The 14,196-nt window shown below is 41.5% G+C and overlaps 1 protein-coding gene across 1 annotated transcript in view; it reads left to right on the plus strand.

The window, feature by feature from the left end:
- The first annotated feature begins 1,584 nt into the window (after nucleotides 1-1,584).
- ELOVL6 (ELOVL fatty acid elongase 6) overlaps nucleotides 1,585-14,196 on the plus strand; it is a 145,477-nt gene continuing 132,865 nt past the window's right edge. The window contains exon 1 of the mRNA XM_056803077.1: nucleotides 1,585-2,071. Within this exon, the coding sequence (XP_056659055.1) occupies nucleotides 1,983-2,071 (89 nt within the window). The 5' untranslated portion in view covers nucleotides 1,585-1,982. The remainder of the gene's footprint in view (nucleotides 2,072-14,196) is intronic.

Here is a 14,196-nt window from a genome sequence, read left to right on the forward strand (position 1 = left end):
GGTGTCTGTTGTATGTATGTAGAGAGGCGGATACTTGCTCCCACATCATTCTGTTTGGGGGGTGTCTATGCTGTATGTATGTATTGGGGAGGGTGTACTATGCCCACTTCATTGTTTGGGGGTGTCTGTTGTATGTATGTAGGGAGGGGGTACTATGGTCCCACATCATTCTTTTTGGGGGGTGTCTATGCTGTGTGTGTGTATGTGGGGAGGGGGTACTATGCCCACTTCATTGTTTGGGGGTGTCTGTTGTATGTATGTAGGGAGGGGGTACTATGGTCCCACATCATTCTTTTTGGGGGGTGTCTATGCTGTGTGTGTGTATGTGGGGAGGGGGTACTATGCCCACTTCATTGTTTGGGGGTGTCTGTTGTATGTATGTAGGGAGGGGGTACTATGGTCCCACATCATTCTGTTTGGGGGGTGTCTATGCTGTGTGTGTATGTGGGGAGGGGGTACTTCCTCCCACATCATTCTGTTTGGGGGCTGTCTTGTATGTAGAGAGGGGGTACTTGCTCCCACATCATTCTTTTTGGGGGGTGTCTATGCTGTGTGTGTATGTGGGGAGGGGGTACTATGCCCACTTCATTGTTTGGGGGTGTCTGTTGTATGTATGTAGGGAGGGGGTACTATGGTCCCACATCATTCTTTTTGGGGGGTGTCTATGCTGTGTGTGTGTATGTGGGGAGGGGGTACTATGCCCACTTCATTGTTTGGGGGTGTCTGTTGTATGTATGTAGGGAGGGGGTACTATGGTCCCACATCATTCTTTTTGGGGGGTGTCTATGCTGTGTGTGTATGTGGGGAGGGGGTACTTCCTCCCACATCATTCTGTTTGGGGGCTGTCTTGTATGTAGAGAGGGGGTACTTGCTCCCACATCATTCTTTTTGGGGGTGTCTATGCTGTGTGGGTATGTGGGGAGGGGGTACTTGCTCCCACATTATTCTGCCCTTCCCACATATAACTCAAAATTACACACACAACTCCCTCACAGGCTCTCTTCACTGGACCAGTTGTTCCAGTTCCCCAGCTCCCCCCCTTTTGTCTTAGGTCATTAACCTTCTTTGCCCCTAGCCTCCTGCCCCATCTCCATCACACTTCCTCCCAGGGCCCTCCTTCTCCTCCACTGGCAAACCTTCAGGGGCTTTAGATCCCAAGTCTCAGGTCAGCATCTCCCCTCCCACCAGACCCTAAGCTCCTGATGGTTCCAGATCCTTCTCATTCTAGTGAGTCAAGCACGAAGGGGAGCCCCAGAGTGCGGGTGGGGGTGGGGGGCGGCCAGGGTGAAGAGTCCCCTTTGGGTGTCAGAAGTGAGAGAAAATACGCATTTCGCTTTCCTTTGGCCTGTGGGCTAGCTGGTTTGACTAGTTCGAGAATGCAAACAAGGTGGGCTAGCAGAACTTTACTCAGCAGATAACCAGGGAAAGGTCGGCGTGACTAAAAGCCCGGCTGGAGACGGCCAATATCAAGGCTGATTAAACAGCCAGTGAACTCGAGTTCATGGATCCTTTTTTTTCTTTTTAATTCCCCTCCAGGCCTTATGCTTCAGAGTAAACAAAATGGGCTGAGGGTGGAGGTCTGGCTCTGGCTCGGGCTCTCGCCCTCTCCCTCTTCTCGTACGGGGTTAATTTTCCAATCACACGAGGGGGAGGAGATTTCTCGTAGACAAGTAAAGGGTGATGGATAAACGTGCGGGCACTAAGACCGCAAGGCATTCGTTTCCTCCTACGGTTGATGCAGAAGCTGAGAGAGGAGGAGAACCCCAGACACCGGAGAAGGAGAATAGGAAGGGCAGGAAAAAGCAATGCTAAATCCAGGATACAGCTGAGAGAGACAAGAGAGGCTGCACCGGGAGAAGGAGAAATTGGGGGGTGGGTGGGGGAAGGACCGCAGAGAATACTAGAAAGGGGAGAAAAGGCTTTTTGCAGATAATTTACATATTTTTATATAGAATACGCAGGGACTCAGAGAACCAGTTCCAATGAACATGTCAGTGTTGACTTTGCAAGAATATGAATTTGAAAAGCAATTCAACGAGAATGAAGCCATCCAGTGGATGCAAGAGAACTGGTAGGTGATGTTTTGATGTAATATTATTTCTAGGTACCGACTGCCTTTTTAATGTACCTTAATGTTATTATTCCGTACCAAGATTTGAAATATGAATGACACAAATGCTAAGCGAATTTTATAAGTTCATGCCTAGCTGATGGTTTAGAGTTTACGCGGAGTGCACCTACGAAAATATAGAATATATATTATATAACATAATAGAACACATGTGTTTATTGTATAGAAAGACGTGTGTGTGGCAGAGGAAGAGGGAAGTGATTCTTAGCTTCAGATTTCAAAGAAGTATAATCTCCTAGATTTTGTTAGGAATTTGCGATTTTGTTCATAATGCGTGGCCTGACACGATTAGGATGAAAAAGTAGTCAGTATGTGAAAATTAACCCACCTCCATCTCCTGATCACTCTTAACCCCTTCCCCACACGCTCACACCTCCTTTGGGTACACCCCACACACCCTTTCACCATCTCCTTTATGCCCTTCCTTTCTCCTTGTAGCCCTTTCCCTTACTAACTAACCCCCTTTCCCAGTCCCCAGTCTTCCCGTCCCAATCCCTCTTTTCTAGGGATCTCTTTTCCCATTCTAATCCCCTTTCCGGCTACTGGAATGGGTGGGAGGGAAGACAATAATAAAAAAATGAATGAACCCTAGCATGCGTAGAGACACGCACCATTATTAACTTTTTCCTTTTAAATGAAAACGCGCCCTAGGCCTTCCCTTACAATTTTGCTAGGTGTTGAAAGCTTTTAATTCGACTTATTTGAATAGAGCCCTAACCCGTCCGGGCCTCAGCCCTCGAGTGGGCGTGGGGGGAGTTCGGGGCTCCTACTCCGGAAAAGTTCTAAGTGAGGGAAAACCTCCGTCTTGTTTACTATGTATGTTCCTTTCTCCAGTCCTGCTGAAAATCCCCGGGCTCAGTGATCCAGTGTCACCTTGCAATATTTATCTAGAGAAGCATGTAATGGACTAATCCCTGTACTCAGATTCGAGGGGAATGGATGGAGAGATAATATTTCGTCTTTTCGCTCTCTTTTTGTTTTTGCTGCCGGAGAGCCTTACAAAGTGCCCCCAAATACGGAGGTTGCACCAGGCAGCAGCCCCCCAGCCCAGGTGAACCCAGGCTGCTGTGGGAGGCTGCCTTAGCCTCCCGGAGGTTTCTTCTTTTACACGCACGCCGAGCTGCAGACCCACGCGCGCGCGCACACATTCACACACACACCAACCACACACACACCCTAACTCGATCCAATCAATGAGGAACCAGCCGGCGCGGGCAGGAGGCGGACTGGGGGGGAATGGAGGAGGAGGAAGGGTGGTGGTGCAGTAGAGTGCTACAGGAGGAATGTAAAGCTCGTCCCCTCGCCTCGCCCACCTCCTGCTGCGGGGGCAGTCCCCGGGACGGCGAGCAAGCAAGCGTGCGCCCGGGCTGCGGAGCCGCCATCCGTGCGGGCCGGGGCGCACACCCTTCAGCACACGTGTGCTCGGATGGACGGCCCGCCGGCTCCTTCTTCCCCTCTCCGCCCCTCTCCTGCCCCCTCCACCCCGACCACTTCCTCCCCAGGCCGGACCTGGAGAGCATTTCCCATTTGTCGCTGCCTTTAACCCCTTGTTGGGCCGCTCCCTGCGCTTCGCCCTCACTGGGGCTGAGGCCGCTCTCCAGAGGCGGCTGGGGGCGCACAGGAAGAGACGGGTGGGAGGCGGAGCACGGCGCGTTTGCACTGGCTGCAGTGGTGCTGGGAGGTGGGGGGGGGGGGGAGGGATGCAGAGGGAGCAGTGGTGTGATGTGGGGTGAGCGAGAGCCTGGATGTAGGATGTGCGCGCGTTTGTGTGCAGGGGAGGAGGGGGAGGGAGAGTGCAGACAGGAGACGTTTTCAGAGGAACTGGAAGTGTGTGTTACACGCAGAGGTTGCTGGGCGTGCTCAGCTAGCACCGAGGAGACTGGCCTGACTGTATGTCAGGCTGGCATACACCCAGCCCTGGTGGCGGTAGTGGCGGCGCTGGCTGTGGCGGCCCATCCAGGTTGACCACTGGGAGGAGGCCAGGAACTCCTGTTGAGCTCCCTCAGCCAGCAGAAAATGAAATATTTAAAAGCCCTGGCGGCTCCCCAGGGAGCTCTAGACCTCTCTTCTTTGCCCCTCAGAATCCTTCTGGGTCACTTCCTAGCAATCTCCCAGTCCTTAGTGGTAGCAGCGGAGGGAAAGGAAAGCCAGGGATTCCTAGCACGCTACTTTAGCTGGTGGCGGTTTGCCGCATTATCCCTCTATTACACCCGCTGAGTCCCCCTCTAATGGGCATCATCTGCTAATTCCTTTTGTCCCTCTAGCTCGGCTTTGAATTTCTGAAGCTGCCAACTTCCTGTGCCCACTAACAACCTGTTCTCCCTTCTTTAGTGGGCTGCTTCTATGAACTGTCCATTTGCCCTTCCTTTGACTACTCTCATTACCTACAGTCCCTGTCATCTTTTCTTTAAAAACAAAAAATCCTGTCTCTTCTCAGCCCCTTCCTAGGTGGATACTGTCTTTTTCTACCCCATCCCCTTCTCGTACCAACCTCAAGCCTCTTTTATATTTTCTAACATCTTTCTCCTCCGTCAGGCTTGGCTAACCTGTCCCTACACCAGCTTCAGGACCATATTTCATTACCTGCCGTTTTTAATTTTAATTTCATATCCCACACTGGAGTGCACCTCCCAAATTTCTTCCATCATTTACTCACCTGTATTTGGCCTCATCCTTTTGTCTTTTTTTAAAATTCAATTTCATTTAGTTACCAGGATTTATTACTTTCTTTTATCTATTGTTTTTATTTATTACTTTTCTATTAGCTATTTACTTTCAATTACCAGGGTTTTACTACCACCAATCTTTCCCTTCATCTATATAAGGATAGTCGTGGCTAAATGATATAAATTACGTCTGTGTACCTCTCTACACTTGAAAATGAGTGTGTAAAATATATACACATGCATACATGAAAGATGTATCTATATATTTATATACTTTAGCTACATCTTTCATTCTACTATAATTAATTTTTCTCCATCCCATTCTTTTTTTCTTATTTTCCTTCCTTCTAGGCCTACACAAAACAATCAGTGAAACCTGTTTGCCAGCTTCTCAGGGCAGCTCTGTCTCCTAACTTCATCCCTGTGACTGTTTACCTGGATCAAACACACTCTAAAAACATTTCCCTAAAGAGTTTCACTTCAAACCACGATCTTCTGCCTCCAAAAATGGGGGGGGGGGGGAGTACTCATCCCCACTACAAAGGATTGAATATGATAATCTGTGTCAGAAATTAGGCTGTCATTATTTCTGCTGGCTTTGTCCCCCTTGCCCCTCATGAAGGAGGAAAGGAGCTTGTGGCTTTTAGACTTCTGCAGAGGTCTGGTGGAAGTATGGGCAACTTGGAGCATCCTTGTGTTTCTTGGGGAAATTGGAATGTCTTGTTCTACCCTCTGCAAGTTAGCTGTTTCTTTACAGGAGGGCTAGGATAAGCTTCTGAGGAATGAAAGGTAGTGGATTTTTCTTTCATCACCACCTCCCACATTGTTCTCAATCTATAATCCTCTTGTCTATTGACTTACTTTGGGCTATATATATTACTCTTCCTGATTTACCTACTGTAAATTAAGTTAGAGAGGATGTTAATTGCTAGGCTTTTTTGGAGAAGGGCAGGTAATTTGGAAAATTGTCTTGAGTTCAGTGACTATCTCACTTGATACCCCCAAATGGCTGATCTGAGGAGAAGCTTTCCTCTTTCTGATGATCTAGATGATCACTTTCCTAAGTCAGGCATCTGTTTAAAAAACAAATTTGAGTGTTCTTACCTCCAGAGAGACACAATCTGTTAAAAGTTGAAAGGGTCCTTTTGAGATCATCAAAGCCAGCCTCCCTTCTTTATAGGTGGGGAAACTGAGGCCCAGAGTGGTTATCAAAGTCACCCAGCTAATTAGTAGAAGAGGGAAGATGATTGAAGAGTCATTGAAAGTCTGAATGCCAAAAAAAAAAAGTCAGCCTTACTCTCTTGATGCTACAGAAAGATTTATTTTCTTTTATTTATATTTTGTGTCATTCAGCTTTTTGTCCATTTTAGATTAACCTCTACCATAATGTTGATTGAGTATGTGAGATGTTTCATGATTTGGTCTTAAATATTTATAAAACTATTGTTAAATGCTACCCCACATCCTTTTTTAAAAATTAGAATATTTTTCCATGTTTCCATGAGTCATGATTTTTCCTTCCCCTCTTCCTCCCTCCCGGTGTTGACAAGCAGTTCCACTGGGTGATATATGTATCCTTGTTCAAAACCTATTTCCATGTTATTCATATTTGCACTAGAGTGATCCTTTAATTCCAAAACTCCAATCAGATCCCCATTGAACCATGTGATCAATCACTTTTTTCTATTTTTCTGTTCCTACAGTTCTTTCTCTGAATGTGGATAGTGTTCCTCTGGGTTGTCCTGGATCATTGCATTGCTGCTAGTAGAGAAGTCCATTACATTCGATTGTGCCATAATGTATCAGTCTCTGAATAATGTTCTCCTGTTTCTGCTCCTTTCGCTCTGCATCACTTCCTGGAGGTTGTTCCAGTCTCCATGGAATTCCTCCACTTTATTATTCCTTTGAGCACAATAGTATTCCATCACCAACATATACCACAATTTGTTCAGTCATTCCCCAATTGATGCTCATTTTCCAATTTTTTGCCACCACAAAGAGCCTGACTATAAATATTTTTGTACAAGTCTTTTTCCTTATCTCTTTGGGGTACAAACCCAGCACCCACCTCCTTTCAAGAGAACTGATTTGCATCAGCTTCTAGAAAAAAAAAATTGAAATTAAGCAGAGCCACACCTCACTGAGATCCTATCTTTTGAAAATGTCTGTTGCATTTGTCATTAAATATTCCTCCTTAGCACAGAGAAACTATCTGTTCATTCAAAAAAATACTGAAATCTTTTGAAAATGTCTTGCATTTGTTATTAAATAAATATCCCTCCCTAGCATAGGCTTAGAGAAACTGTTCATTTACTTGTCTGTAATCTAAACCCATTTTAAAATGGCCCATCCCAACATCTTTTTTCTGGTCGGACTTTGTCAAACAGGAAGTAATTCCACTAAGGGCCTATCAAATGCACTGTCTCAGTGAAAGATTAACTGATACTCATTGATTTGGAAAATTGGGATTATTAAAGGCATGAAATGAACACAATAGCCATTTTAACTTTGTGGCAGATTATTCGTCAATAATAAATTAGAACAGTATGGCAAGAAAAGGAAATTATTCTGGAAGGGAACAAATACCACATCCCATCATCATTTCTAATAAAAATATTCCTGGGGTGATTAAAAAGAATCTTTTCTTCATCTGGTGACTGCTTATTCCTCAGATCACAGGAGAAGCTTCAGAAGATGTTTCAAGTAATGCAATTTTTAGATGAAATATATATGACTCGATCTAGAGTCAGAGTTGTCATTTTTCTGGAGAATACAGTCGCCCCTGTTGCTTTTACAGGAGAATTAGGGCCAATGGAGTGGTTTTCCTTGCTTGCAGTGGCCTTGCCTTTTCTCAATGGAAACTAGATTCTGGCTTCACTCCTCAGAGCTGCCAGCAAGAGGGAGTGGGAATGGGCTCGGAATTCACTCTGGGAGCAGAGAAGTGGTCCCCACCCCAGCCCCACACCATCCCTCTTCTTCTGCGGCTTTGGCTTTTGCCCACAGACACCGGGGTCTGGGCTCTCAGCGATGTCGCTTCAGTTGTAATTGGCTGACCAGTAATAATTATCTTCTGATGTCTGCTGACACGCCGTTCACCAATGGGAAAGCAGGAGGCCTGTGCTGACTGCTCCAACATTATGTACGTGAGATGACGTCACGAAAGGGCTTGCCTCAAATTTCTATGACAGCCTCCTCCCCCTCAGCTCTGTAGCATCTCCAAAAGCCACTAGCAGCAGTTTAGCCAACATTCTGATTAAGTTGTCTTCTTTCTTTTTTAACCCCTAATTTATATTTTCTTTTTTTTTCTAATTCATTCACAGCGGTGGTTTTATTGCCCTTTTGGCTGAGCATGTTTATTTTTTAAAGGAGTGTAGACTTTCTCACTTAACATTTCTTTTTAAATTTTTAAAAATTCCTTTATTTTGAAAGTTTTAATTTAACATTTTAAAACTTGTTTTATTTTTAAATTTTAGTTTAAGACATTTTTATTTTAAATTTTTAAATATTAATATTATTAATATAATAAAATTTATATGTTATAAATAATTTAATTAAATTAAAGAAATTTAATTCTTACATTTCCAACACAAATATTAAAAACATTTTAAGTGTAGAATTTCTCATTTAACATTTCTTTTTAAAATTTTAAAAATTCCTTTATTTTAAAAGTTTTAATTTAACATTTTAAAACTTGTTTTATTTTTAAATTTTAGTTTAAGACATTTTTATTTTAAATTTTTAAATATTGTTAATATTATTAACATAATAAAATTTATATATTATAAATAAAATTAAATTAAAGAAATTTAATTTTTACACTTCCAACACAAATATTAAAAAAAATTTTTAATCAAGAGAAACATTGTGGGGCAGCTGGGTGGCTCAGTGGATTAAGAGCCAGGCCTAGTTCAAATCTGGCCTCAGATACTTCCCCAACTGTGACCCTGGGCAGTCACTTAACCCCCATTGCCTAGCCCTTACCACTCTTCTGCCTTAGAACCAATACCCAGTGTTGACTCCAAAATGGAAGGTGAGGGTCATAAAAACCAAACAAACAAAGAAACATCATTTAAAGTAAAGTCAGTGTTTATATTCCTCTTCACACTTACCCAGCTTGGTGATATATGGTTTGAATGTAAAAGGAAAAGCTAGGCATTCAGCATGGATCTAGGCCTTCCGAGCAGCATGGAAACAGTCCTGGCTCAGAAACCAAAAACTAGGGTTCAAATCCCATATCTGATACTGAATTTCCTCATCTGTTTCGTGATTTGTACTAGATGTCTTCTAAGGTCCCTTTCTACTCTAAAGCTTTGATTTTTGTGAAAATGTAGGGACAGTACTATTTTTATTTAAAAAATTTTAAGACTGTTACTTTCTGTCTTAGAATCAGTAAAAGTTCCAAGGCAGAGGAACAGTTAAGAAATTATTTGTCCAGAGTCACATGGCTAAGAAATGTCTGAGACTAGATTTGAACCCAGGACCTTGATTCTAGCCCTGGGGCTCTTTCTACTGAGCCTGTACCTCCTAGTACTGTTTTTTATAGTTATGTTTCATTACAAGTTTAGAGTGCCAATTGGGTTATCAGGCAGTTTTGCACAGATGCAACAAGTTTAGTAATTATTTGACAATTCATCTAATATTTATTTTTATTTCTTTTTAAACCCTGACCTTCCATCTTAGAATCAGTACTGTGTAGTGGTTCCAAGGCAGAAGAGTGGTAAGGGGTAGGCAATGGTGGTTAAGTGACTTGCCCAGGGTCACACAGCTGGGAAGGAAGTGTCTGAGAGCCTGGCTCTCAATCCACTGAGCCACCTAGCTGCCCCTCATCAAACATATATTAAAAGACCTCCTGTGTTCCGAGAATGCAAAGAGAAAAATAGAAACTAGTTCCTGCCCTTCAGAAGCTTAAATTCATTTCATTCTGTCTAGGAGATATTTCTAGATAAAAAAATTGTAATAAAAATTATGAGGAGTTTTAAATTTAACAAAATTGAAGACTGTTTGTATCCCCAGTGGTCATGCACATAAATGTTTGGGTTTCAGGGCAGCTAGGTTGCATAATGGACAGAGTGCTGCCCTCAGACTCCTTCCTGAGTTTAAATATGGCCTCAGACATGTACTAGTTGGGTAACCCTGGGCAAGTCACTGAACCCTGTTAGCCTCAATTTTCTCATCTATAAAATGGGTTGGAGAAGAAAATGGCCAACTGTTCCAGTGTCTGTGCCAAGAAAACCCCCAATGGGCTCATAAAGAGTGGGACAGGACTGAAAAATGTCTGAACAACAACAAGGCATGTGAAGCTCCTTCCACATCCAAAGCCAAGAGCATAACTGGGTTTATTAGTTCGGATCAAACATGCTTCCTTCAAGGAAACAGAATCTGACTAGGAAGGACTCTTCCAGACTGGTTGGAGACTTGAAGGTGGAAATTAAGGAAGATATAAACACATTTCATCCAAGGAACAGCAGGTGAAATCACTTGACATGAAAACACAGAAATGGAGAGAGCTGTGGGAGTTAGCTCAGATCATTCTGGAACTCTTGTCTTTAACCCAGTGATCTGGATATTTCAGACCAAAGTATTCCTTTGGCCTGAAGTATTCTGAAAATGACTTGAATTTCCCCACTTGCCAGGATAGGTATAGGTGAGCTCTTCTCATAAATGGAAATAAATTTTTATCAGTCCATAAAAATTTGCCTGATCCTCATTTCTATTTCTGTTCAACCCTGCTTATCTGCTTTCCTTTGATCCACTAAAACAGCCTGTCATGGCAGATATACTTGGTTCTACATCCCGACAAACAGGTTTTCTTCGTTTCTTTTTTTCAAATAGCCGCTTTTTATCTGTAATAACTTAGAACAGTGATTCTCAAAGTGTTGTCCAGCTTCTTTAAGGGAATCTGTGAGACCAAACGATTTTAGTAATAATATTCAGGGTTTTTAAAAACATTTATCTTCTGTATAGATAGAACTCACATTTTAAAAAATCTCTTTGGCATCCCCTGTAATTTTTAGGACTTGTAAAGGATCTCTAAGGACAAAAAGCTTGAGACAAGAACTTCTGTGTTAAAATAGAAATTGAAAATGCAAAAATACATGGCAACTGACATTTACATAGCACAGGAATACAAAAATGTTACATATATTATTCCTCTTTTAGTAGAAGAAGAAATCAAGGCTCAGAAAAGTTCAGTGACTTATTCAGGGCCACATATCAAGGAAGGATTAGAGGTGAGAGTTGAACAGTTAACTGGAGAGTTTTAGACTCTTTTCACTACATCATGTTATATTATGTCCTTTTTTTTTGTTTGAAAGTTATATTATGATGTATAATATAATACATGTTTCTTGGAAAACATATACTGTGTATCATCCTAGAAGCATCTATTCACTTAAGACATTCCATGAGAAGGAAAGACGTTTTTAGCTGGTAAGTGAAGAATTTGATAAATGAAAACATAAGTTGTAAGGGATTTAAAGACCATCAAATACAAACTTCTCATTTTAGAGGAGAGTGATTTGTCAGAAGTCCCAGCAGCAGGAGCCATTGACCCCAAATGCATTTTTTTTAATCAAAAAGGCATTTATTTTCTCTAATTCCTAGCCCCGACCCCATTCAAAAAGAGGGGGAAAAACCAAACACATGTAACAATTTTGACATAAACATAACCAAGCAAAACAAATTCCCAAACTGATCACGTCCAAAATGCCACTTTCTTCATATATTGCATCTTTACAAAGTGTGTAAAGTGGAGGTTATGTTTCCTTGTAGTTCGTCACTGTATTGATCTTGAGTTCTTAAAGTCTTTCCAAGTCATTTGTATTTATAATATAATATTGCTGTCTCAATTGTTCTCATGGTTCTGCTTACTTGGCTACATATCAGTCCATGCGAGTCTTCCCAGGTTTCTTTGCAACTGTCCCTTTTGTCATTTCTTATGGCCCAGTGGGATTCCATTCTATCTATATTCCATAACTCATTTGGCCCTTCCTCAATTGATGCATGCGCCCTTTGTTTCCAGTTCCTTGCCGTTAGAAATGTTTTTTGTCTAGATGGGTCCTTTTCTTAGATCTCTTTGCGTTTGAGGCCTTTGGAGTGATTGCATCTCCTTTCCCTCTAATTTAGAGAACATTTTGATAATATTAAAGGGGTTTCAAAACAATTCTAAGGATACATGCAAGTCCTTACGTGCCACACCAAATAGACAGTGCAGTGAAGATTCCCTAACCAAAAGAAAAGGTATGCTTTTTGACAATTTATGGAGTGTTGCTCCATTCCTTTTAGGTATAATTCGATTACCTTTAAACCTTCTGTATCACGGGTATGTACAGGTTTATATGGCCAGCATAAAAACTGGAAACATTGTAACTAGCTGCTAATAACTTTAATTTAGAAGCACTGATAAAAGGGGCAGGGGAACTGGGTTGAGCTACATGGAAAATGCAAATTATGTACATCAATGAGGTTGGTTGTTCCCTTTGTACCCTCCAGATGCCCTAGACCCAAGGGCAATATTAATAAAAATAAATTTCATGCATCTACTGAGAAAGCGAATGGCTTGCAATCTGCACTGTGGATAGAACTCCCACATTGCTCAGTTCACAGATTTGTGAAAGTATCCAAGAATGTTTCACATTTATAATGAATAATAATGATGAATGATATATTTCATTTTAGAAGTCAGTAAACACTTAACCAAGCACCTGTGTTATGCCAGGCAATGTGCTAAGTTCTAGGGATACAAAGAGGGAAAAGCAAAGACCCTGCCTTCAAGGAGCTTCTAGTCTAAGGTGGGAAGACTAATATGTAGTATTGTTAGATTATACCAACAGTTATGGAAAAACAAGATACAGACAGGGTAAATAGGGCATCTTGGACACAGGGAAGGCATTAGAATAATTAAGGGAGGTCCAGGAAAGCTTCCTCTAGAAGTTGAGATTTTCATTGAGTCTTGGAATAGGAAGTATAAGTGAAAAGGGAGAACCTTTCCAGGTTTTGGGGACAACCAGTAAAAATGCCTGGAGTCACCAGATGTGTCTTCTTGGATTGTCCAATGACTGTGTCCTGGGATCATAGACTATGTTCTAGGATAAAAGGTGTAAGAAGACAGGAAAGATAGGGGAGTATGGATGAGCAGCGAACCCGGCTTCTCCACTTTTTTTACTCTTATCTGTTATCAAACTACTTAACTTGAAACCTACCTGTGCTGAAAGTCATTGGAAAAACATTTACCTAAAAGGCTCTATATAATATTAGTTTTGTGTTATATATAAATACATATGTATGGGTTTATATGTAGATATTTAACAATTTAAATTTTAATTTAACAATGGCTTGATTTTTTTTGTACAATTGATTAGCGCTTTATAAATTTGAGTAATTAGACCTTTGTCAGGGAATTTTGTTATGAAAATTGTTTTCCAATTTGTTGCTTCTCTTCTCATTTTGGTTACATTGGTTTTGTTTGTACAAAAACTTTTTAATTTGATGTAATCAAAATTATTTATTTTACATTTGGTGACTCTTTCTAAGTCTTGCTTGGTTTTAAAGTCTTTCCCTTCCCAAAGGTCTGACATATATACTATTCTTTGTTCTCCTAATTTGCTTATAGTTTCCTTCTTTATTTTCATGTCATTCACCCATTCTGAGTTTATCTTGGTGTAGGGTGTGAGGTGTTGATCCAAACCTAATCTCTCCTACACTGTCTTCCAGTTTTCCCAGCAGTTTTTGTCAAATAGTGGGTTTTTGTCCCAAAAGCTGGAATCTTTGGTTTTTGTCATAGACTGTCTTGCTGAGGTCACTTGCCCCAAGTCTATTCCACTGATCCTCCTTTCTGTCTGTTAGCCAGTACCAAATTGTTTTGATGACCACTGCTTTATTAATATAGTTTGAGATCTGGGACTGCAAATCCTCCTTCCTTTGTATTTTTTTTTTCATTATTTCCCTGGATATCCATGATCCTTTATTCTTCCAAATGAACTTTGTTATGGTTTTCTCTAAGTCAGTAAAAAAAGTTTTTTGTCAGTTCAATGGGTATGGCACTAAATAGATAAATAAGCTTGGGGGAAGATTTTTTAATATTTAGGGTTGCCTAATTATAGCATGGTCAGAGATAGTAGAATGTGATGAAATGTGATAACTGTGTATGTGTGTATCCCAACAGTTTAATGGGATTTATAAACACATCTTTCATTCAAGCAAAATTTATTTGATTGGCCCATTTTTTAAAAAATCTCTTACCTTCCATCTTGGAATCAATACTGTGTAATGCCAAGGCAGAAGAGCTATGAGCTAGGCAGTAGGGGTTTTAAGAGGCTGTTACATAGCTAAGAAGGATCGGGGGTCTGATTCAAACTCAGGGCCTCCTGTCTCCAGGCCTGGCTCTCAATCCACTGAACT

This window comes from Monodelphis domestica, chromosome 6 (assembly GCF_027887165.1).
Source record: "Monodelphis domestica isolate mMonDom1 chromosome 6, mMonDom1.pri, whole genome shotgun sequence".
NCBI lineage: Eukaryota > Metazoa > Chordata > Mammalia > Didelphimorphia > Didelphidae > Monodelphis > Monodelphis domestica.